At 43.2% G+C, this 23,864-nt stretch overlaps 1 protein-coding gene across 4 annotated transcripts in view; it reads left to right on the top strand.

Moving 5' to 3' along the window:
- PAN2 (poly(A) specific ribonuclease subunit PAN2) overlaps positions 1-19,548 on the top strand; it is a 31,037-nt gene extending 11,489 nt beyond the window's left edge. For 3 of the 4 annotated variants that reach the window (XM_007425787.3, XM_025165165.2, XM_025165166.2), the window contains exons 12-26: positions 2,200-2,399; positions 3,034-3,176; positions 4,488-4,591; positions 5,054-5,152; positions 5,693-5,769; positions 6,203-6,344; positions 7,959-8,096; positions 8,326-8,385; positions 9,265-9,355; positions 11,616-11,773; positions 11,892-12,035; positions 14,091-14,270; positions 16,533-16,626; positions 17,283-17,480; positions 18,916-19,548. In XM_007425787.3, the coding sequence (XP_007425849.1) occupies positions 2,200-2,399; positions 3,034-3,176; positions 4,488-4,591; positions 5,054-5,152; positions 5,693-5,769; positions 6,203-6,344; positions 7,959-8,096; positions 8,326-8,385; positions 9,265-9,355; positions 11,616-11,773; positions 11,892-12,035; positions 14,091-14,270; positions 16,533-16,626; positions 17,283-17,480; positions 18,916-18,950 (1,863 nt within the window). In that variant the 3' untranslated portion in view covers positions 18,951-19,548. The other variant, XM_088138144.1, reaches the window with a different exon arrangement.
- Positions 19,549-23,864: the final 4,316 nt, after the last annotated feature.

Raw genomic sequence — 23,864 nt, 5'->3', positions numbered from 1 at the left:
ACTCCTTGTATAACTCTTTACCCATTTCCAAAATATTATTCTGTTCCCATCAAAATCATTCAGCACTTTTTCTGCCTTTTTAAATATTAACCATTCATTGCTGTCTTTGACTACATTTTTCCCACTATCTTTTTCTTTCTGTGCATATTATACGATATCTTTTCTCATGTGTTTTTTAAGCATTTGTTCTCTTGTATGCAGTTTTTGTCATCCACAGCCTCTTTCACTTCATTATACCACCAGGCATCCTTTTTTAACCTTCCCATTTGTGTAACTCCCTGCTCTTTTGTGACACTTCATAACGTAATTCTTTTCACTGTTCCCAGCAGCTTCTGTATCCTCCTTTCTTATGTCCACTTCCCTTTTATTCTGTTGGGAAGTTGATTTCCTAATACTTTTTCACATGGGACTTAATTAATTAGTTAATTAGATTTAATATAGCTGCCCACTCCAGAAGACTCTGGGTGGCTTACAAAATCCATAAAAAGTAAACCATGAGAACCCACAAATGTGGGCAGGCTGGACTCAAACAACAAACAGTACCAAAAAACAATGTGACAGGGGCTCAACCAATGAGTCACATCCACATTAACCCCAGGCCTGGGAACAGAGCCAGGAGAGGGGGCATTGTCCAAATCTCTGGGAGGATGCTGTTCCGGAGGGTGGGGCCATGACAGGGAAGGCACATTCCCTCTGTCCTGCAAGATAGCAGCATTTAATTGAAGGGACCTGGAGCGCACCCACTCTGCTCAGACTTATTGGGCAGGCAGGAAAAATTGGAGATAAGCTTTCCCTCAGATAACTAGGCCCTACGCCATGTTTTCTTCCTGCAATCATTCTATTTTCATTCTTGTTTTCTTCACTTCTTTCCTTCTTTTCCATATCCATTTCTTCCAAGGTCCACTTGTGACAGTGCCAAAAAAGCGTGTCTCATATTCAAAACTGCTTATCACCCTTATATCTATCACAGATTTTCTCAATCTTTAATCAAATGATCACACTAAATATGCTTTTAGATTTGCATCCATTTCTTTGCCACTTATGTGTATGGACTGACTTATTTTTAAACCCTGTATTCATCCCTTTTTCTTAATTTCACTGAAACACAAAAATTTCTTTTTCTTTCTTTTTTAATTCATAGTCTTTTTTATTTACTCCTTTACATTCCATGTCGCTGTCTTCCATATGTCTTGATCATCACCAGATGGACCCATAGGTATTGACCTCTGGTGCCCATCATGGCTATGGTCCATTGGAGCTTTTGTATAATGCTTTCTAGCAAGATGAGGAAGATGTTGCCAGGGATACCTGCCACAGGTAGCATTCCTTGCAAGCAGAAAGGACAGTACCTCTACCAGTCAGTTTGGGCACAATTTGCCTAATGTCCCACAAGTCCAACCAAAGCCTAGTTTTCTCTCAAGCATACTTAAATCATTCTATGCAAGCAAGGATTTCTAATTGAGAAAGGGCCTGCACTCCATCAACTTGGAAGAACATGCAGCGTACTGACACACATCCTAAATTTATTTATTTTCTACCTAAAAAGAGTGTTAGGGAGCCAGTTGGGTTTAGTGGTTAAGGCATCAGGCTAGAAACTGGGAGACTGAGTTCTAGTCCTGCCTTAGGCACAAAGCCAGCTGGTAACCTTGGGTCAGTTGCTCGCTCTCAACCCTAGGAAGCCGGCAAGGGCAAAGGCCAGGGCAAGCCACCTGCAAAATCTTGCCAAGAAAACTGCAGGGACTTGTCCAGGCAGTCTCCAGGAGTTAACCCTGACTCAAAGGCACAAAAAAAAGGTGTTAACTTTATCCTGTACCAATTCTGATTCACTTAAATACTGAGGTCTGTATGAAATGTAGAAACAATATTACTTCCTTCTTGCCTCCACCACTGAATCTTTTTGTCTCACATTTGTCCCTTCTCCTTCCCCTCCCACGAATCCCCAATCATTCATCATCACAGTATGGCTGCCTATCATTCTGCAGCTGGCCTTCTCTTCTTCCTATAGTTCACCTGAGTCAGTTCCACACCTCCTTTGGTTAGCTTGGATTTCATGTCCTTTCCACATGATTCCTAATGTAGGGGGTGTCAGGCCAAGCATGCTTCCAAGAGAGAGTAGAGGGGTCCTGAAGGTGGTCTTTCAAGAGCTTATGTTGGATTAGGAATTGACACACAATTTTCTCCTCCCTTCCTCTGTCTCAGGGGAGTAATTTTCTGCGTGCCTTCCGCACCATCCCCGAAGCAGCTGCTTTGGGACTGATCTTGGCTGATTCAGATGAGGCTACAGGGAAGATGAACTTAGGTCGGTTGATTCAAAGTTGGAACCGGTTTATTCTGACCCAGCTCCACCAGGAGACTCAAGAGCAGGAGGGCCCTCAGGCTTACCGAGGCATCGGCAGCAGGTAATAAACCCTCTGTGTGGGACGGCTGTTGCTCTGATGTACCTGCCATGTCTTCGCTTGATCTGCTTTTTGTGCTTCAGAAAAAGAAACGGTCTCGACAGTCATGGTTATATTTCAAAGCTGTTAGCTTGAACACCTAGTTAGCAAAGAGAAATGAGATTTATATACTGATCTTAGAATATATCTGCAACTGTTTTTTTTAAACTTCCAGTACTTTAACAACATCTCTGAATTAGACTATTGCAGTGTTTCTCAACCTCAGCAATGTTAAGATGTGTGGTCTTCAACTCCCAGAATTCCCATGCTAGCTGGGGAGTTCTGGGAGTTGAAGCCCAAGCATCTTAACATTGCTGAGGTTGAGAAACACTGGGCTATTGAAATGAGGGAAGCTTGCTCTTAGGGGAGTGGGTGTTGATGCAGAAGGGCATTGAGCTAACCTTTGGTTGTCACAGTCTTGGGCTGAGTTATGTGCATATCTTGTCCCTTAATTCTTCTAGCTGTATACCTGCCCCAAGTTACTGTTTTGTGCCTGACTCATTAGGAAAAAAAATAAATAAGCAGAAGTCTGCCTGCCCTGGCCTCGTGCTCATGAGATCACCTCATGGCCCTACTGATCTAGTTGTGTTTCTTCTAGCAACTTTGGATCTTCTGGGGACTCAGTCATTGGGCAGCTTTTCAGCTGTGAAGTGGAGAATTGCAGTATGTGTCGCTGTGGCAAAGAGACAGTTCGAGTCTCTTCCACTCTCCTCTTTACCCTCTCCTACCCTGAGAACAATGGTATGAAGTTTAAGGAGTAATATAACGATAGAGTAAAGATGGTGTTGAATGGAACTGGGGTTGTCTTTTCTTGAAACTTGGGACAGCAAGTGTGAAGCGCGTGGGGTTTTCCAACTGATCTTTTCCGATTCATGGTGCCTGAACCCGTATCTTTTAAAGATCAAAATGGATTAAAAGTTTTCAGAATGTAATAAAAACATTCTTAGAGCATTAAAGGCGGTTGCTAGAAAAGTTATAAGCTATTCACTCATTTCACTATCCTAACTTCTTTGTAAGTACCAACATCTCTAACCATATCTCAAATATTTAGTGTTGGAATCTGTTTGGTTGACCCTAACTTAAATGCTGAGTAACAAAAAAAGGACTTTTTGTTATTTAAGTTCTATAGCAGTTTCTAACATAAATGTGCTTTGCCATTTTTACATTCTTTCTCAAACCAACCCTGTCCCATTTTATAGTGATGCTCTTCATTTTACACTGACAAAACATAAGTATGCTCGAGGAAACACACTGGGTTCATAGAATGATTGAAACAAAGATTTTGGTTTCTGGAACCCAGGTCTAGCACTTTTTAAAGCATAATAGCATTGATTGATTGACTGATTGATTGATTGATTGGATACAATATGTGTAGCTTACATCAGCAAACAAGACCAGTGCACTGTTTGCCTGCCCCTAATTTAAATAATTTCTACCTCACTCATCTATCAAAAAGCTAGAGCAAGCCAGATTGGTTAAAAACAACATAAGCCACCCTTTCACAGGATTTTAAAATACATGATACAAAAAAGAAAAGGGATTTTGAGAGGAATGGAAAGGAAGGCAAGAAATCTCAAAGACTATTTTTAATGTGATATGCTTACGTTAAACCATCATGTCATCAATAACATTAAAACAGTCAATTAACCGTGGTAACAATAGGTTGTTTATATTTCAAGAAATAGATTTTGGCAACATTCTGAGAAACATCAAGTTTTCAAATTGATCTCTTCCTTCTAAAGCATGTCTGGGCCTCAGGCAGGGCTAGAAGTGATTCGACCTGCTGAATTGTCTGTCTGCTTGAGCCTTGCCAAGGGGGCCTGAAACTGTTTGTTTCTTGCCTGGAAGGTGCTCATAGTGACAAAGTTCAAGATCCCTGAGGAGACCATTGCTGGAGCTGGACTCGCCAACTGGTCTAGGCAATTGTTTCAGCAGGGTTCATTGTTTCTCAGAATTTTATTTCATATGCATCTCAGACTCATGATGTTTAATGTCCTATTTTGATGTTTGCAGCAATGCAAATTTACTCCTTTTTTTCCCCATCTTTCCCAGATAAAGTAATGGATTATGAATTTGCCCAGATATTAAAAAGAAGCATTTGTCTGGAACAGAACACCCAGGCCTGGTGTGAGAACTGCGAGAAGTACCAACCCACAGTAAGTGAGGAGGGAAGTGTTGTGTAGGCCAAGACAGTATGAATTGACTCAAGTCTGCAGCACTGATACATAGAAAGCTTTAGGTATGGCATAAGACTGTACCATCTGGGATTGCTTTGAGAGTGGAAGGTGTGCATTTGATTGACAGCTGACTAGGCCAAAGTACGATTCCAGTATCTAGCTTCCCCTGTGGCAAGGTCTATGGTAAATTGCTGTTTGAAGATAAATTATTAAGCAGATAATTTAAAGAGGAAAAGTATTTCTTCTCTCCATTAATTTCAGCTCCTGCTGTCAGTTTTTCTGTGAAACAACAACTGCTGCAAGAATAAAACAGGGATCCTTAGTCTGATCAGAGCATGCCCATAACTAGGGATTACAAAACAAAGCTCCAATGGCAGTATCAAGGATTAAATCTGTGCCAGTTGCTTCAATATTACACATCATCTCTTTCTGCCATTCTAGGTCCAGACACGCAACATCCGCTGCCTGCCAGATGTGTTGGTCATTAACTGTGAGGTGAACAGCTCCAAGGAAGCAGAATTTTGGAAGGTGCAGGCTGAGGTAGGGAGATGCAAACATATGTTGTTTTCTATTGCTATTCTTTTATTTATTTGCAGTCCCTCTCTCAGCCAGCATCAAACGATGCATTGTCAAGCCATTCATCATCTCTGCTTCATGCCCATTCAAGAAGCTTACTCTGTTTCTAATGCCTCTAGTTCTGCAGGTAGGACCTCTGTGAAGATAACCCAAAGTAGGTAAGCCAATTTCAGGTGGTCAGTTTTCAAGATATATTCTGGGAAATTGACTGCAAAATTTTTAAATAAAAAAATTTATAAATATATATAGGCTCCATTCTAATGGTTTTGGTATAACCCTCCTTGAACAGTCATTGGTTTGGTGGAACAAGCCAGCTGTGCCAATTGCAATCAGAAGTAAAATGTGTTCCCCATACTACATGTTGAGAAGCACTTGGACAAAGTATATATCTGGCTGATCTCCTATCTTGATCTACTGAAATCGGCTTGGGTTGATGATAATAAAAGTACTTGAATGTGTATTTATTTAGATTGCTGTGCTTCAGATTCATCCTTTCTTTGACAGTATGCTTTTAAGAAGATGATGATGAAGAAGGGTTGCCTAGAATTCCCCAAAAGTAGAGAAATAGCAGTTGGAGAATGGTAAATACTATTTCTGTCCAGGGAATCCCTACATTTCCTAACCATTTGTCCTGACCCTACTATTCCTTAATAATAAGTCTTGTTCTTTAAGACATGGCTGCTTCTACCACGTTCTTAACCATACTAAGGCATGTAGCTAAAGGGCACAGAAGGACATTGAAGCAGTAAAACTGCAATTATACTGGAGATGGAAAAATGCAGTGTTACACACAGAGAACATGGAATTGCATGGAATTGGCCCATTGTAATTATGGATGATCAGATGGTTAATACCATTTCTTACTGAACTTATCGTCCTGATTTATTTGGCTTGGAGCATTTTAGTGCTTGAGCAAAAAAACAAAAAAAAAGTCAGTCTGGTGTCCCAGTCCTGTTCATTGATAACTTCTCATATCCAACTCTGTGATATAGATTGGCATTTGTTTGCTTTCAGGAATGAGTTAGGAATGGCTGAGGGGGGACACTCTTACACCTCCATTGAAGAGCTAAAGAACATCTGGATTCCTTATTCCATCAAGATGAAGCTCTCCAAGAACAAGGAATTGGAGGTGTACAACTGGGATGAAAGCACCGAAGTAAATATTTCTTGTTTGCAAGAAAATACTCCCATTATACCTGACTTAAATGTGAAAAGTTTTCTCAGTATCCTAGCTCTTATGATTGCTCCCAAGGTGATTATGTTACATAGGACCATTGCCCACTTTAAGAGAGAATCAGCTATGCTTAAATCATCCCAGAAAGAACTGAAGTATCTGATTTTAAAAAGTTTCAGCACGTAAGTTCCACAGCCAACCTATGGAGCTTGGCGTGACTGTTCTGCACATGTGAGAGGAACAGGTTTCCATTTCTTCATTGCTTATCTCTGCTGCAAACATCATAAGGTGTACAGAAAGGACTCATCTGTAAAAGCCAAGTTTAAACTATTTATTTTTTATTCCACCTGTAAAGATACTAGTCCCCCTAAGGCAGCTTGCAAATAAAAGTTTGTAAAGTTTCTTCCTAGAGGGTAATTTAGGTTAGTTGGACCAGTGTGGGAGAGGCAGCAGTTTAGCAAAAACAAGCAATTAGGTTACCTATACTTGTCTACCTGTCTCTTTTACACTATTAGGGCAGGGATAGGCAGACTTCAGGATTGATGGATCCTTCCGTCCGTCCATCCGTCCTCCCAGAGCAAGTTGACAAACAGTGGCTCAGGGAACTTTTGGATACATAAAACTAAAAAGCAGGATGTCTTTGAATGCATGCTCAACCCAAGAATTTGATTTCAGCTTGAGAATGTATACACAGTAATTCATATTTGGTTTTCCCCCAAACAGACTTCCTAAAACAACAGAGTTTTATGGAGAAATATTGTTTAGTTGCAGTAGTTAATCCAGCTGGGTTAAATTTAACCAATCTATTGTAGATATAAAATCTACCAGTAGTTCCTGATCTCCCTCCAGTCTATTCCTGTCATACTGTGCAATCCAATCCAGGTCTCTGTACTTAGAAATCATTCCCCCTGAGTGCAATGGGACTTATTCCCAGGAGAATGCAGAGAGGTCTGCACCCAGCTCTCTACTTTCTAACATAAATTAAACAAAATAATTATACAGTCAGTACAAAATTATTTGAAGATTCATAATGGTGGAATGAAAAGATGTAGAGCTACTTTTGGCCTGATCCTCTGGAAGAGGTATCAGAAGTAAAGGCGCCTGGAGGACGAAGTCGGCCCTCCTCTGCCTGCTCATGGTTGAGATATCAGTAGCAGTAATGGTTGATGGAAAGCTGGATAAGTCCAGGTAAATGAAAACATGAAGCAAAGACATGCTGGGGAAGCACCAGCAGCCAAAATTCTCACAAGTATATGTTTATCTGCATTCATCTACTGTGAATCAGCTCTCAGAGAGCAAAGGTTCATCAGATTAAATAGTTTACTTCAATTCATAAAACAGGAGGGAAAACAATGAGGGAGAAATGAACAAATTAGACAATTTAGGCTCCACGCTTTGTTCCACCACACTGACCTAGAATGTAGAATTCTGGTTCAACTATCCGGGGAGTTGGCTGCAGGAGTACTAAAAATAGTGCACTTTTTCCCTTTGTTTGGGGAGAATGGTATTGGTGCACACACCTGGGGAAACACACACAACTGTGCTAGAGCCACTCAGAAAGCTAGCCCACTTCTGGAATTGTCTTTCTTATTGCAGTTGAGCATGTTGGATGATCAAGAATCCACATACGTCTATGACCTCATGGCAACAGTTGTACATATTCTGGATTCCCGGACTGGGGGCAGCCTTGTGGGGCATATCAAAGTAGGAGAGACCTACCATCAAAGGAAGGAGGTGAGTCTTTTAATAAAAAGCAGAGCCTCTTGATCTTTCTGTCTGCTCTGTAGCTGTCATTTCCTGTCAGTGATGTAGAAAGAGAATCTTCCTCCGCCAGGTTCTTTCTCTTGTAAGTATTGAATTTTCTTGGCTGTAGGTATTCTTAAGTGTAGGACTGCAGTGCACTGATTGTAGCTGTTGACTAACTGAACATCTTCGTAATTAACACCTAACCTTCCTCTCTTAGGGGGTCACACACCAGCAGTGGTATCTTTTTAATGACTTTCTCATTGAGCCTGTGGATAAGGTAAGGGTATTATGATGATTCATATTCTGTGATCTTGCTTTCTTGCATAAAAAAGAAACAGAAATGAATATTTAGTATGCAGTTGTTTGCTTTCCGTGGTTTTTAAAACTAGAGAGCTTAGGTTTTATAGAATGTTCTGACCTAAAATGGAGGTAAGAACAGTACAGATTTGAAAGAGCAGGAGAATATCCTTAGAAATAGCCTTACAGACCATAGGTTGAAGTATTTCAAGATATATTTCCATATTAATGAGAATTAATATTCGATTTAAAGGCGTTGTAAATCTCTGTTTTATCAAAAGCTTAGCTGAGGCATCATATCCTATGCTACATTTCTCATTGCAAACAATATTAAGTTGTACATTAAAGACGGTACCCGAAACGTCCTTTTTAGTCAGGTGGACATAAAACAGCTTACTTTACTTGGAGACATGTAATGTTACTATAGAAGAGATGTAACATATTTATAAGACCTATTTTAGTCATGTACGTGCTTTGTGCCAGGAAACATGCATGAAAATGCTGTGCCCCCACTGAGAAATGTCAGATCTCGTCTTTAGAATCTTGGAATTTACCAGCCTGGCCTAGCCAGGGCTGCCCTGAACTGTTGCCATGGACAAACAAATGTGGGCACTGATTAGGCCAAGTCATAACTTGTATCCATGCTGAAGCTTCCTTGGCGTTTCACATTCAAGTGTGAAGAAATTTGGTAGCACGGAGAGGCACAATTACAAGTCAACATTTCTTCTTGTCTTAGACTACTTGTTTTCCCCCTTGGTTCGTTTTAATTAAAATCAGCTCCAGAAAACATGCACAACTCATTTCTGATCTGTGTGTTCTCCCATTTCTGTCTGATTGTTACATGCCTTTGGATTTACAGTGTGAAGCTGTGCAATTTGACATGAGCTGGAAGGTGCCTGCTATCCTTTATTATGTGCGGAGGAACCTCCACTCCAAGTACAATTTACACAGTGAGTGTGTGTGCATGTGCAAGTGCGCTTATGAAAGCAGCAAAAAATTGGGAGTTGCTGTTTCTTTAAAGCCTGAGAACCAAGTTCAGCCATGGTGAATGATAGCCTTTACTCTCTTATAACCCAGGTATCCAGTAATATTAGGGCAGGAGTTATAACACCCATCTATATATGTATGTGTATAAGAAGGGTTTGGTCTGGTGGTGAAGGCTCCAGGCTAGAAAGCAGGAGATGGTGAGTTCTGGTCCCGCCTTAGGCATGAAAGCCGGCTGGGTCCCTCTCTCTCAGCCCAATTCACCTCACAGGATTGTTGTTGTGGGGAAAATAGGAGGAGGAAGGAGTATTAGATATGTTTGCCACCTTTATTTATAAAAAATAAGAAAGGCGGGATGAAAAATCTAAAAAAAAAAAAAAGTCTGACTGCTGGAATTCCTGAACTAGTACTAGGTGACTTTCTTATTATAACTTATTATAAAGACATACTGAACTCCAGCAGCCAGCCTCGATATACATGTATGTATATAGAGAGATGTTACCGAGCAAGTAGTTTTGAAGGCTGCCCAGGAAGGATATATGTCATTCCAGCCATAAGCCTGGTTCACACATCACAGGAAGCCGCAGTGGTTGGTTAGCATGTTGAGTCCAAGCAGTATGTTTAGAAAAACACCTGTGTTAAACAATTAGGTGAAATTGTTACCAGATGCAGGAAAGAAGCTATGTTCATCCAGAATAACCAAAAACATAGCCATGATTTAGTTTAAGTTGGCTTGTGGCTGTAGGACCTGTCTTGCCCCCAGCTGAAGTAAATTGCTTCCCACATAACTCAGAAAATACCTCAAGTGGGTAATTCACTAGTCATGATGCTCAGGTTGAAAAGCCAGAGGTGGTATTCATGCTAATCAAGCCTTAAGGATTGGTTGGGATGCAGACTGCCCTCTGGGTGCCAACTGATCCTGCCTGCCTTACATTGCCCAGTGAAATCTCCTTCTCAAGCAAAGCAGATCAACTTTCCTTCCTATTTCCGTACTTTTAAAACGTAGCTCCGTCTGCTTAACAAGTGAGATGTACAATGAGCTTAGCATAAGAGATACTTGCTGTTCCTTTCCTTCAGCCAGTTAATTTTCTTAAGTCCTCCTTTAGTTGTTTTTCAGGGACCCATTTTGTACATACTCAGCGCATTCACATTAAATCTTCAGTGGCCTAGAAGAGGGGAAGAGATTTCTATCCTGCTTGGAGTGACCTGTGTGCTCAGGCTGAGCAAACCCAAGTTCTTCAGTTTCAGCCTTCCTTACAGTCCCTGGGCACTCACTTCTTGACCTTTTCCATAGTTGCCTTTATGCCTAGCTAATGGCCAGATGGAAATTCCAGTGAGAAGCACCATATAATAATGTTGTACCACTGTGAGGAGAAATAGCCCTGCCCTCCTTCACAATCAGTGAGTGTGAGGATGGAATTTTTGCGAGGTGGTCATAAGATGTGCCACAAAGATTGAGAGAACCAACTAAAGATGTTTTGCAAGGAAGTGCAGTACATTCAAGAGGAAGTGAAACAAATTGAGTGATCATCATAAGATGAAAAGGGCCATCAGCATAGAAAATAGAGTTCACGTCAGGGATAAAAAACATTGCTGGCCAAAATACACAACTCTTGCTGTGCTGTGAAATGGAAGTTGGTGAGATGTTGGGCATGTTTAGGTAAATGCTGAAGTAGCTATGCAGCTGTTTTTCCACATAAACCAGCATGTACAGAGATTTACTGCAAGGCTGCTCACCAGTTCTCAAGAAGCAGCTGCGGTGTCTTAACCTTAATTATTTTGAATTACTTGAGTGTGAATGGACATTGCTGGATTCCTGAAACTTCATTTTATATACCATCAGAAATCTATTTGGTATGTTTCTACTACTGTGTGAACTGATGTGATCAGCTTCAGGGTTGAGTCACCCTTGTTATGGATTTGTCTTACTAAAAAAAAAATCCTTATTTTAAGTTCTGTTACTCAATTCAATAGATCTTCTAGATAAGTCAGTCTATGACATCAGAGGTTCTCTTTTAACAGCTTTAGGCCCTTTAGGTTTGAGTGATCAGCTTGTTCTTAGAAAATAAGTATCATTTGTGTAAAGAAAGAAGTTGTGCTCTTGAGGTTTTCTCTTTGGGGCATCCCCTGACCAAGATGGGATTTCCCTGCTCTGTTTTGTTTTTCTGTAATTTGAGTGTAATCTCTGAATGAATCAGCTGATCAGGTTTCATTTTTCTTTTCAAGTTAAGAACCCCATTGAAGCCAGCGTGTTGCTCGCTGAGGCCTCCCTTGCTCGCAAACAGCGCAAATGTCATGCCACTTTCATCCCCCTCATGCTGAATGAAATGCCACAGACTGGAGACTTGGTGGGATTGGACGCTGAGTTTGTCACCCTCAATGAGGTAGGCATCAAATTAGGACAGGAGAGAAGGCAGATTTCTGGATCTAGGATGCTGCCTTTTGGAAATGGCCTGTTTGATCACAGGTAGTAACTATTCACCCTTTAAACATTTGCAACAGGAGGAGGCTGAGCTTCGCAGTGACGGGACCAAATCCACTATCAAGCCCAGTCAGATGTCAGTGGCCAGGATCACCTGTGTCCGGGGCCAAGGTCCCAATGAGGGCGTTCCTTTCATTGACGATTACATTTCCACACAAGAACAGGTATGCAGCTCCCCTCTGGAAAAGCTTTGCCTAGGCTATGCTCGTGTTCTGTTCTAAGAAGGGTTTATATAAGCTGGCCCTCAATCCATTTCAGGAGGCATGGTTGGAGTTACCACATGTGAGGCCATAAAAAACCCTTTTCAGGAACTGAAACAGGAACTTCTCTGAAACCACCACAACTCTGAGTGAGAACCTGCGCCTGCATTCATCTCTGACCATGGCTGTGGTGGTTCTCCTATGGAGAGTGGGGCAGCTGGAGCGGGTGGGTCTCATGAAAACCGCAAAGTACAGCAGGTATCTTTCGGAAAAGATTAATTTCGTCTGTGAGTCACCAGGAAAACAGCGTTTTCATGCATCTCTAGTGGTGTGTGAAATGTCTCGCTTATCAGCAACTCAGTAGTTGCCCTCATACAGCTCTCTTATACAGAGGAGGAGTGCTTCCTACCATAGATGGTCCTGCCTGGCCCTTCTTTTCCCTCCAGTTTATGCCTTTTCTTCACTAAATAAACAGAGTGCCTTAAGGTTCTTCAAATCTACAAAGCCTTCCTTTCTGTTTGGGCTTTTTTCAGGCTTCTTTCCTGCTTGCTAAGTGTTGGTATGTTTGGGGATTGTTCTCAGCAGTAACTCCAGGATTGGATGCTAACCAGGAGCTGGCACAAACTATGCCGAAGGGCAGAACCCCTGAGCACTCCAGAGGAAGCATGTTCCACGCTTTTCTAGACAGAGTAGCTTCCTACAGCTTCTTTCAAGCTCAGATATGGGTAGAACCATCACAACACGTGGTGCTCTTTAACTGCAGCTGCTCTTTTGTCGCTTCTGAAAATGAATGTGTTGCCCCAAGAGTCAGCGTAGCTAGATTTGGAGTTGTCCAGTCTATCTGATCTGGCCTCCTTAGGCTGAATACAGTGCATCCATCCATCCATCCATCTATCCGTCTATCTATCAAATGTATATACCCGCCCATCTCCATACAAGACTCTGGGTGGTTCACAAACAATTAAAAAAACAGTATTAAAAACAGCAAACCGCTGCAACAAATAAAAACAATATAAAACCATATAAAATCATAAAACAAATTTCATCTCTGTAACAGTCAAAATAGCCACTGCACCCTGAATTGCACCATGTTTTTAAGACCCTGCAAAAAGCCAGCAGAGTCAGGGCCAGTCTGATCTCGGGGGGAGTGGTGTTCCACAAGGCAGGAGCCAAGACAGAAAGGCTCTCTTCCTGGGCCCCCCAGATAACACCCCGGGCAGACGGGACCCAGAGCATGCACCTCCTGCCAGACCTGATGGGACCTGATTGGATAGAGGCAGTCGCTCAGATAACCCGGTCCCATGCCGTGAAGGGCTTCATAGGTCATCACCAGCACCTTGAATTGCACTTGGGAGCAGACTGGCAGCCAGTGCAGCCCACGGAGCAGAGGTGTAACATGCACCGATCAAGGCACACACGTAACTGTCCACACAGCCGCATTTTGCACCAGCTGAAGCTTCCACATGCCCTTTAAGGGCAGCCCCATGCAGAGCACATTGCAGTAATCCATACGAGAGGTGACTGAGGTGTGAGAGACCGTGAGCAGAGCCTCCTGGTCCAGGAACAGGCGCAACTGGCATGCAACACACAGTTGTGCAAAGGCCCTTCTGGCCATGGCTGCCACCTGTTCCCTGAACAGGAGCTGTGAGTCTGGAAGGACCCCCAAATTGTGCACATGTTCTTTTTGGGGTAGTGCAACCCCATCCAGACAAGAAATGGAAAGTCCCAAGAACCAGGGGGCCCTAAAACCCGAAGTCACTCAGTCTTGCTGGGGTTGAGCTGAAGCCTGTTATTTTGCATTGCAGTCGTTTTACTTTGTTTTCATGACTTACTAGTTTTCTAGCATGTTAATAAGATTTGTCTTCCTTTTTCCTATCAGCTAATGTATGTTTTTAAATGGGAGGCAGATCCACTCAGTGGCCAAGGAAGGAAGGCCTGGAAGTCCAGCCACCTGATACTGATGAGAAGAGACAGGAAGATCCTCAACACGCAGTGATCCTACTTTCTTTGTTCTTGTAGGTGGTGGATTATCTTACTCAGTACTCAGGAATAAAGCCAGGAGATCTGGATGCCAAAATTTCATCCAAACATCTCACAACCCTCAAATCCACCTATCTAAAGCTGCGCTTCCTTATAGATGTTGGAGTCAAGTTTGTGGGCCACGGATTGCAAAAAGATTTCCGGGTCATCAATATCATGGTGACTGTCTCCTTATAAAATCCTGATAGATCTCTCTCTTTCACAGGTTAACTTCTTATAGTGAGTAAGAATAGGGCAGGTGTAAAGAAGGTACAGTAACAAAGATGTAACTGAACATGAGTGATGTGTGTGAATGACTTAATGCCTTAATTTAGATTCTCTGGCCCAAATGGTTTTTCCAATTCTGTGATTCTGTAGGCATTTCCATCTGGAATTATTTATTTAATTTATATGGCCACCCATCCACTGTGGCAACTCTGGGCAGCTGACAACAGTTAAACAATAAAAAGAACAACAAAATACATCATTGGCAGCCAGTGTGAAAAACCAATGAAACAGCAACTTAACCACTTTGACGTTCCAAAGGACAGGCCCTACAACAGGAAAGGGTAACTTCCTGGGCCCCACAAGATGGCATTCCTTAATTGACAGGACCCATAGCATGCCTGTCATGCCAGATCTGATGGGGTGCGTAGAAGTGGTAGGGAGGAGGCAGTTCATGATACCAGTTTCCAGCTGCTTCACTGGTGTCCCCACTGGGGGAATTGTGTCAACGGACCACAGGGCCTGCTTTACTGGGCGGGAGCAGCAGGTTGGAAATCCCACAACCCGGGCCAAGATCCACTGGAAGGATATGGTGTTCTCCACACTTCCAGGGGCAAAACCTTTTAAGACCCAACCCAATAGTTAAGGAATTCATCTTCCCAGGTCCTGCAGTGCTGTGGGGATACACCAGGTGGGGCTCAGCCTCAGAGCAGCACAGCCCTTATGTGTGAAAGAGTTGCAGTGAAATGTGTGTCGGAGAGACAGAAGGCAGCACACACAGGGAGCAAGCCTCTAGGATGGTGTTTCTCAACCCTGGCAACTTGGAGATGTGTGGACTTCAACTCCTAGAATTCCCCAGCCAGCATGCTGGCTGGGGAATTCTGGGAGTTGAAGTCCACACATTTTCAAGCTGCCAAGGTTGAGAATCACTGCTCTCCAATATTTATATAGTTGCAATTTGGTTTAAGATCACAGTTGTAAATTGGCATAACCAATTTGAACAATATGAACAATGAGGTTATATGATTATACATGGAGAAACTTTTGGATAAACAATATGATTGCTTCAGCGATGTCAGGGTTTTTTGTGTTATCTTTAGTTTTTGTTTGTAGACACAATTCATTTTCACAGTCTATCTTTGAAGTTTCTTAGCTTTCCCCCATTTCGGCTCTTCCTCTGCCATGCGCAATCCCACAGAAATGGGGAGCGTCTGAACGCTTTAGGTTCTGAGTTCACCAGAGGCAAGGATGAGAGCTGAGGCCTGGTTGGTATCTTGTGTAAACCAAGCATGTGCCCTGGTATCATGGTTTAGACTTTGATCTACCTGCTTAGAGATCACTGTTTTTGAAGCCAGCGGCTACCATTAATTCTCAAAGAATCACATTCATTGTTACCTTTGGTTATCCTTGTTGTCTTGGTCCAGATTTGTCTCCTAATAGACCTTTACTTTAGTCATGTTGGCAGAACTGCTGGCTGAGGGGCAGTCCCCTTGAAAAGCACACCCCGTAAGCCCCAGCCCACTTGTAACAAGCCTGATACTAGCCAGTAACAGACATAGGTGCTTCCTGTTTTACCCTTGGAGGAGGGATTCCCTCTCATCCCAAAGAAGTGATGGCAGCTTCCCTTAACAGAAAAAGACTGCTGCAGCACCAGCCAGCAGCCCTTTCAGTATTTGGGGGTAAAACCTGATTGTGCAAGGAGCTGAGAGTGCTGTGAGGAAGCAGGGGAGACCCTGCAATAAACATTTTAGGTTGCTGATCATTCCACAGATTGGGCTGAGACTCTTAACCCCTGAACATGATTTAATGCTAACACATAAGTATCATTTTCTCAAGGGAATTAATTGTTACACGTGGAAAGCAACTCACATTTCAGTATAAAATGTATTATTTAAACTAGAGCACACAGAGCCTGAAAGCTTTGGGTCAGCCCCCTGAGCCGCCCAGAAATGGCCATCAGACTGTATTTTTAATATGATGGAAAGCAAAAATTATTAAATACCTAAGGAATAATCAAAGGTATTCAGTTAATTTGATTTCAGTTACATTAAATACCAGATTTAGTTTTTTTGTCTTGCCTCTTTGTCTCCATTGGAGCATGTGGCCCTTAGCCCAAGTCTGGCTTCGATTTAAGGTAGAAGGTCTCGTGGACTCTGAGATCTCTTCAGTGGATGGCTGTGTGCTTGTGTGCTAACATGGAGAGCCTGTCTCTTACAGGTTCCCAGAGATCAAGTAATTGACACGGTGTATTTGTTCCATATGCCCAGGAAGAGGATGATCTCCCTGCGCTTCCTTGCCTGGTATTTCTTGGGTCAGTACACTAATCCTGTGGACAGAATTAAGCAAAGCCCCTCTTCCAGTCAGCCAGCTGCCCTGCACTGAAAGAATAATATAGTTGCTAAAGAATCCCTCAGATACAATTCTCTGGCATGTCAAGAGTAAGGAAGATGATCCTGATGAAAATATGCAGGAACTGTTACCTAAGCAAAAGGGGCTGAAACATCCTTTAGGTCCAGAACAATCAGATACCATTTGGAAGCTGCTCAGGCAGATGCCTCCCTAATTCACTGAACTACAAGAAGGAGGAGGGGGTGCAGCACAGCCAGACTTGCAAGATTTTGTAGGTACACCCACCCTCAATAAAAGTAGTTTTAAGTCTTCCTGTGGAGTTGATTTCCTGGTCCAGTCTACCTAGTGGGGCTGACAGTCCTCATGAGATTTACAGTTTCTCAAATCCTGCACTATAATTGAGAACTTGGATGTAGAGAGCAGATCTGGAGTAGGGAAGATCTTCCAGATTAGATTAATACTGAAGTCTGAAAGTTGAGTTTGTTTTCAACACTGACAAGAAGAAGTTTTTGCTGCTAGCTCCTTAGCATAGAGAGATTTCCTCTTTCTTGAAACAAAGGAAGTAGGCAAGACAACATTTGCTATGTTTTGGACTTTTCTCTCTCTTCTTTTGTCTAGACCTGAAGATTCAAGGAGAGACTCATGACAGCATCGAAGATGCACGGACAGCCCTCCAACTGTACAGGAAGTACGTGGAACTGAGCAACGGAGGCTCAGAGCCTGAGGAGTTCCGCAAGGTGCTAAAGGGCCTCTACGAAAAAGGGAGGAAAATGGACTGGAAGGTCCCTGAACCTGATGGTCAGAGCAGCCCCAAGAGTAAGTTTCCATTTCTTCGCCCACTGAATGTTAGCATCGTGTGACCATCTGCTGTTCAGCTGTGATAAATGGAAGGTTCTGTATCTTGGTAGGAAAAATCAGACTCATCGATACAGGATTGGGGAGATCAGGCTTGCCAGAAGTGCATTGGGAGAAAGTGTCAGCTGAACATGAGCAAGCAGTGCGATGCAGCACCTTAAAAGGCCAGTGCAATCTTGGCCTGGATTAGTGGAAATATGTCCAGATCATGGGAAATAATAATTCATGGAGAAACTGCAGTGGGTTCAGAGGAAGGCTACCAGAATAATAAAGGGCCTGAAAACCATGTAGAAGAATAGAAGGAGCTGGCCATCTTTTGATGATAGAAGAAGAGATTTAGCAAGAGATACGATAGACATGTGTTGACAGCTAAAAAGCTTCCATGTGCTATGAACCTGTTCTTTGTTGAAGCTGAGATTGGAACAAGGACCGACAGCCTGAAATTAAAAGAAAGGAAATTTAGGCTGAATATTAGGAGGAAATACCTGATGGTGAGACTTGTTAATCCATGGGGGAGTGTACCTAGACCAGGATGGCTAGATGGTTCCCTGTAAGGCATGCTTTAGGAGACTCCTGCACTAAGCAGGGACTGAGCTAGCCAATCTACACGGATCCTCCCAACTCAGTGATTCTTTTCAGTGATTCTGTGTAAATATTCTACTGTGTTTACTGATGCTTGTGACTACATGCAGGAGTGTGCCTTTTGTTGCAAGTGTGATGGCTGCAAACGTATGCCCTCATACCTGCCTTTGCACCTGTAAATGTCTGTACCTTCACACAGAATAGTTAGATAAATAGACGGTGATCATGTTTATGCCTTCACTGTAGAAAGACCAAGCCTCCAATTCTTTGCCTTTCACCTGCAGAACAGAATTTGCTTAAGAGACACTGGAAATTAAAGTCTTACAGAGGGATTGCTTTGTGACAAAGACATGAAGGCATATTGTTTCCTTGAAAGGATTCCTAGGCTAAGTGGAAGATGCAGACTTGAATCCCTTAATTTTCGAGGGGTGTAAACAGATACGGCCTGTGGGCTGCATGTTGCCTGCCTCCTTTGCAATCAATTTGAGAGGTTTTAAGGGGCAAGATAGGTGCCCTCCCCATTGCAGATGTTTTGCCTCTGTAAAACTCCTACCCCCCCCCCCCTTCCAAAAGAGACCAATTCTGCCTGCTTTGGGAGTATGAAACATGGCCTCAACACACCAAGGGAAGTTGTACATCTCTCCCTTAAGCTTGTCGCCATCTTCCAGCGGACCCTGCTGGCTTTGGGCTTGGTCTTCCTTTGCTCATATTGTTTTCTGGCCCTGGGATGTGACTTTAAATCCTCTCTTAGGGGTAGGCTTGCTCACTGTGGTTTCTCCATAATTCACAGGATTGTGCTGTCTTTCTCTGGCAGGTGCTGCAGTGTTCTCCAGCGTGCTGTCTCTCTGACCCATGTAATCCTATCACTTCCGATGTCCCTTGAGAAGAGGACCATCCCAAGCCTGCTCCCTGGAATGTGGATATGATAGGACTGAAAGATAGCATAGATGTCTAAGACGGGAAGGCACTGTAATTAGCGCGTATCCAACATGTGTTTCAGGGTTCAGGGGATTTCTTTTGGGTGTCTCTGTCCCCAGCTTCCCAACAAACCTCTTGGACCTCAGGCCAAATCTTAAACAACCAGGGACAAGAGCGTACACGAGGCAGTTTTGGTGCAGGCCAAAGAGGGGCACGCTTCCTTTCAGAGACCTGTGGGTGTGCACACCCTGAACAGAGATGGTGCAACAGCCATCGGATACTTGGGAACAGGCTGTTCTTGCATAAAAAGGATGGTGGGAAGCAACCGGTGAAATGTTTCAAGATCCTTTCTACATCTCTCAGTGTTGTTAGCAGAGCTTGCAGGAGGCACCTGTGCTCTACTCTGACTGGGAGTTGCTCCTGAAAAAAACCCAGAGCTGGACTCTTACTGTCATGGAAGTTTCATGGCTTTTTAATCTTTTCTGTATGTAAATTGTGATCAAGGTTACATAAAGACTCTATAAAAATGTCGGTGCTTCCAATGCTACTTTGCAATCTGGCCTTTTGTTTGCTTTCTGACCTGTTAATTCACAGTTATCCTATGTTGTTTCATCATCATATCTCTTGTTAAGCATAATCAGAATAGCATTTATACACACACACACACACACACATACACACATACATACATACATACATACATACATACTAGTTTTAATTCAGTGGAGTTGGACCTGCAGGTGGACAAGTCATCCAAGCAAGTCCAGGCTTTATTAGATAATCGTACATCAAGGTTTGGGTCAACCCCCTTTATATACCCCAAACTTCAGAGGAATGAACTTTATCTGAATCTACAACAGCATGATTGACAACCATGATGCTTTGCCAGAGCATAAGACACGTTTATTCATGTCAGGAATACCCAATAAAGTAAAACATTGATTTAAAAATAGAAGTGTGTAAATATCAACTAAGCTTTTGGCAGCCTCAAACAATCCAAGTCTCAGAATATTCTAGAAGATAACCAAACATTTCATCTAGCCAAATCAGTAATCTGGGGAACAAGCTTGACAGTAATACGAAATATAAAGAGAAATTATAGGTGATGTGTGGCCCACAGAAAGCTTTGGAAAGTGGATGTGCCCAAAACTCCTTGATCTTTCAGCAGTTTTTGATACCATCGATCTTGGTATCCTTTTGGACTGGTTTCAAGGGTTCCAGTGGTTTTCCTCCTTCTTCCAGGGCCAGTCCCAATCAGTGTTGGTGGGAGTGAGGGGTGGAGATCTAGCCTGAAAGCCTTTCTTTGTGGGATCCTTCAGGGCTGCATGCTCTCCCCACTCTTATCATCTACACGAAACTGCTTCTATACAGGATCAGGCATCATCAGTATGCCGATGATACCCAGTAATGCATCCCCATCCTATTCTGATCAAGTGATGTTATCAAGGTTCTCTCAGTGTCTGGAAGCTGTGGGGGTCTGGATGGGAAAGATCAGGCTTTGGCACAATCTGCTGAGAATTGGGAAGGAGCCTGCCTGTGCCTCTTGTTTCCCAAGACTTAGTCCTCTTTGCTTACTGTATATAATGGTTCTTGGCTGTTTCCCTCAAGGTCATCTCCTTGATTCTCTGCACAACCCATGCAAGACTAAGTGGCTGTGAATTTTGAGGTCTGCCTTTTGAGTTCTGGATGGGTTACCCTCTCCCAGATAGAACTGGTGCACAATTTAGGGGTTTTCCTGGACACTCAGCTCCTACTAGAAGAGGAGATGGCAGCCATGGCCAAGAGGGCATTTGCACAGATGCATCTTGCAATTATCTCCCCTTTTTTAAAAATATGCAAGGCATCTAATATGCATCTACCTAGCCATTAAAAAATGGATCTCTGTTTTCTGCTATAAGCAGCAGCAGTGGCCTAAAAGCTGGTTGAAATCATTGTCCCTTTCATCATAATTCTCATTACTTCCAAAAACAAGTAACTATCTCCTCTCTGCCTTTTCAGTAATTTTTTTCCTGCCTAATTTATTTTCATAAATTAATAGCATACAAGGAGAGCTAGTGTCAGACTTAGCATCCTAGTTGCTCAGTTTCATATCTGTAAGTAGCAGTACCAAGCCGCCCCCAAAAAACAGTTCGGGTCAGAGGAAGAAATGATCCTTTCTGAAGAAAGTGTCAATGGTCATATTTTATCTGAATATGTGACAGTGCTATTTTTTTAGCCTAGCAATTTTCCATATCTTGGAGAAGTGACTGTAAATTTAAATCCATGCAGATCTAAAACAGAAATTATTCTCTAGGATGGTGTTTTTCAAGGCTGGCTGGGGAATTCTGGGAACTGAAGTACACGCATCTTCAAGTTGCCAAGGTTGAGAAACACTGCTCTAGGATTACCAAACAATATCTTCTTATAAATGCTTATAACATTGCTGAAGTGAATAGTCAGTGAGGCTGAAAGTCACAAACACAGAATGCATGGAAAACCACACATTCTTAAACATTATCTGCAACATCGTAATAGTTTGCTAACGATTCTGTAACAGTAAATTAATTTATTCTATTGACTGAAACTCATTTGCATTTTTAGCCACTGGAAAGAAATGGAGAGGCCCAGATATATCTCTGCCCTCATCTGATGGTATTAGGTTGGCCAGGCCAGAATGCTGTTGCACTGTTTGCCACTGAGACTGTACTATCAACTTGCTTGTTTGCTAGATTATAAGATATAAACATTCAGAAACATGCTCCCTCAGAATCCTGCTTCATGCCAGCTGTTCCACAGAAGACTGACACTCTCTACATATACTCGGCCAGCTCTAGGACTATCCTGCAACAGCACGGGTACAATGAGTTACGTTTCCTTTGGAAGTACTCCTTCCTTCATATCAACTGTACTCAATATTGTAATATATCAGAGTGGAACAGCTGAGCCTGAAGGATGAAAGGATGGAGACCTCTGGATTTACACAGCCTGACCCCACCTCCTGTTTTGAGCCAGCTGCATGGAGTTATTGCCACCACCATGTCTTCCTGGCACCTTACCTAGCATTCTCCCCTAACCCCACTATGTAAAAGAAGGTTCTCACCACCTGTGTTGATTTTCTGATGATCTAAAGGCAAAAATGGAGAATAATGAAACAATTTCTATAATACAACTTTCTGGCCATGTAGCATGTATGACTAGAGGTTTCAGCCCTTCCTGTCCCATCCGCCTTTTGGGAAGTAAATTAATCTTGCAATCAATAATCAAATCAAGCTTTATTAAAAATAGAAAAATAAAATCTGTCCCCATTGTCCCCAAATATTTAGTAGGGAAGGAGATCAAGTACAGAGCTGTTCACCTTGCAGGAAAACAGTGGCTTGATTTAAAACAAAAAACAAAAAAACAATACCCCAAGTAGACCCAAGGGGGTGCTGGTCTACTACAAATCTCCATCAAGGGATGGGCTAGAGAATTCCAAATTAATATAGAGATTCCAAGAAGGTGTTAAGTACCGGTGGCATGTTCTGGCCCTCTCGACTCAGACCCAGGCCCTGGCTTTCGGCTGCTGCTTCTCAACACCAGGTCAGTTAACAACAAGCCCCCCCCCCCCTTATGTGTGAGTTGATCACTGAGGGACAGGCTGACTTGGTGTGTATCACTGAGACCTGGCCCTGAAAGAGGGTGTGTGCCCCTTTCAGAAATGTGCCTGGCCGGGTTTACAGTTTGGCACCAGCTGAAACCCCAGGATGGGGGAGGAGGGGTAGCAGTTGTCATCAAAAAATCTGTTCGCCTTCAGGGGCGCTGCTCCATCAGTGGCTGGTTGTGAGTCCCTGTGCCTGAAGTTGGGTTTGCAAGCACAATTGGGATTGTTGTTCCTGTACCAGCCCCCCTGCTGTATAGCAACCTCCCTGCCTGAGCTGCTGGACGCCGTCATGGGGCTGGCAGTAGAGTTTCCCAGACTAATGGTCTTGGGGGACTTGAATCTGCCATCCCTGGGGCATGCCTCAGATTCAGCCCGGGAGTTCATGGCTACCATGGCAGCCATGGGCCTGTCCCAGATTATCCATGACCTGACTCAAGACAGTGGTCTCACACCGGACTTGGTTTTCTTGTCAGATCAGTGGCAATATGATCTGAAGGAGGAATTACATCTGTCCCCCTTGTCATGGTCAGATCACGTCCTGGTGGCCTTGAGATTCTCCTATGCTACTCCCCTCTGCAGGGAAGTAGGACGCATTCAATCAGTCCACCCCCAACAACTGATGGACCCAATTGGATTCCAAAGGGGGGTGATACTGGGGGGTTATACCTGAGAGTCTGCTGCACGGTCCAGTGGAGGCCTTGGCTGCTACCTGGAATAGGAAAGCAGCCAAGGTCTTGGACAAGATTGTGCCCGTTCGACCTCTCTTGACCCACTGAACCTGACACTCCCTGTGGTTTACAGAGGAATTGAGGATTTTGAAAAGGGTTAAAAGACGTCTAGAGCGCCGCTGGAGGAAAACAAGGACCGAACCCCACCAAACACAAGCTAGAGCTGCTATTAAGGCCTACCTTGTGATGGTAAGAGCAGCGAAACATCAATATTTCTCCGCTCTTATTGCATCCACAGAATGCCGCCCGGCGGCCCAGTTCAAGATCACCCAATCTCTTTTGGGAAAGGGGGGCTCAGTAGTCCATTTACAGGGCTGTGCAGAGGAGTTTTCTAGGCATCTGGAGGATAAAATCACTCAGATTCAGTTCCAGTTGGATACCAAGCGTGAGGCATGGTCTATAGAGATCCCCAGGGTACATTCTTACCCTATTATCTGGGAACAGTTTGATCCTGTTGAACCTGAGGAAGTGGACAGGGTCCTCTGGACGGTCAATGCC

Source organism: Python bivittatus, unplaced genomic scaffold, assembly GCF_059951505.1.
Source record: "Python bivittatus isolate LINGU-HERP-01145 unplaced genomic scaffold, Pbiv_v1 ctg000220_np1212, whole genome shotgun sequence".
Classification (NCBI taxonomy): domain Eukaryota; kingdom Metazoa; phylum Chordata; class Lepidosauria; order Squamata; family Pythonidae; genus Python; species Python bivittatus.
Note: the sequence above shows the minus strand (reverse complement) of the source record. Positions and strands in the feature narration are given on the sequence as shown.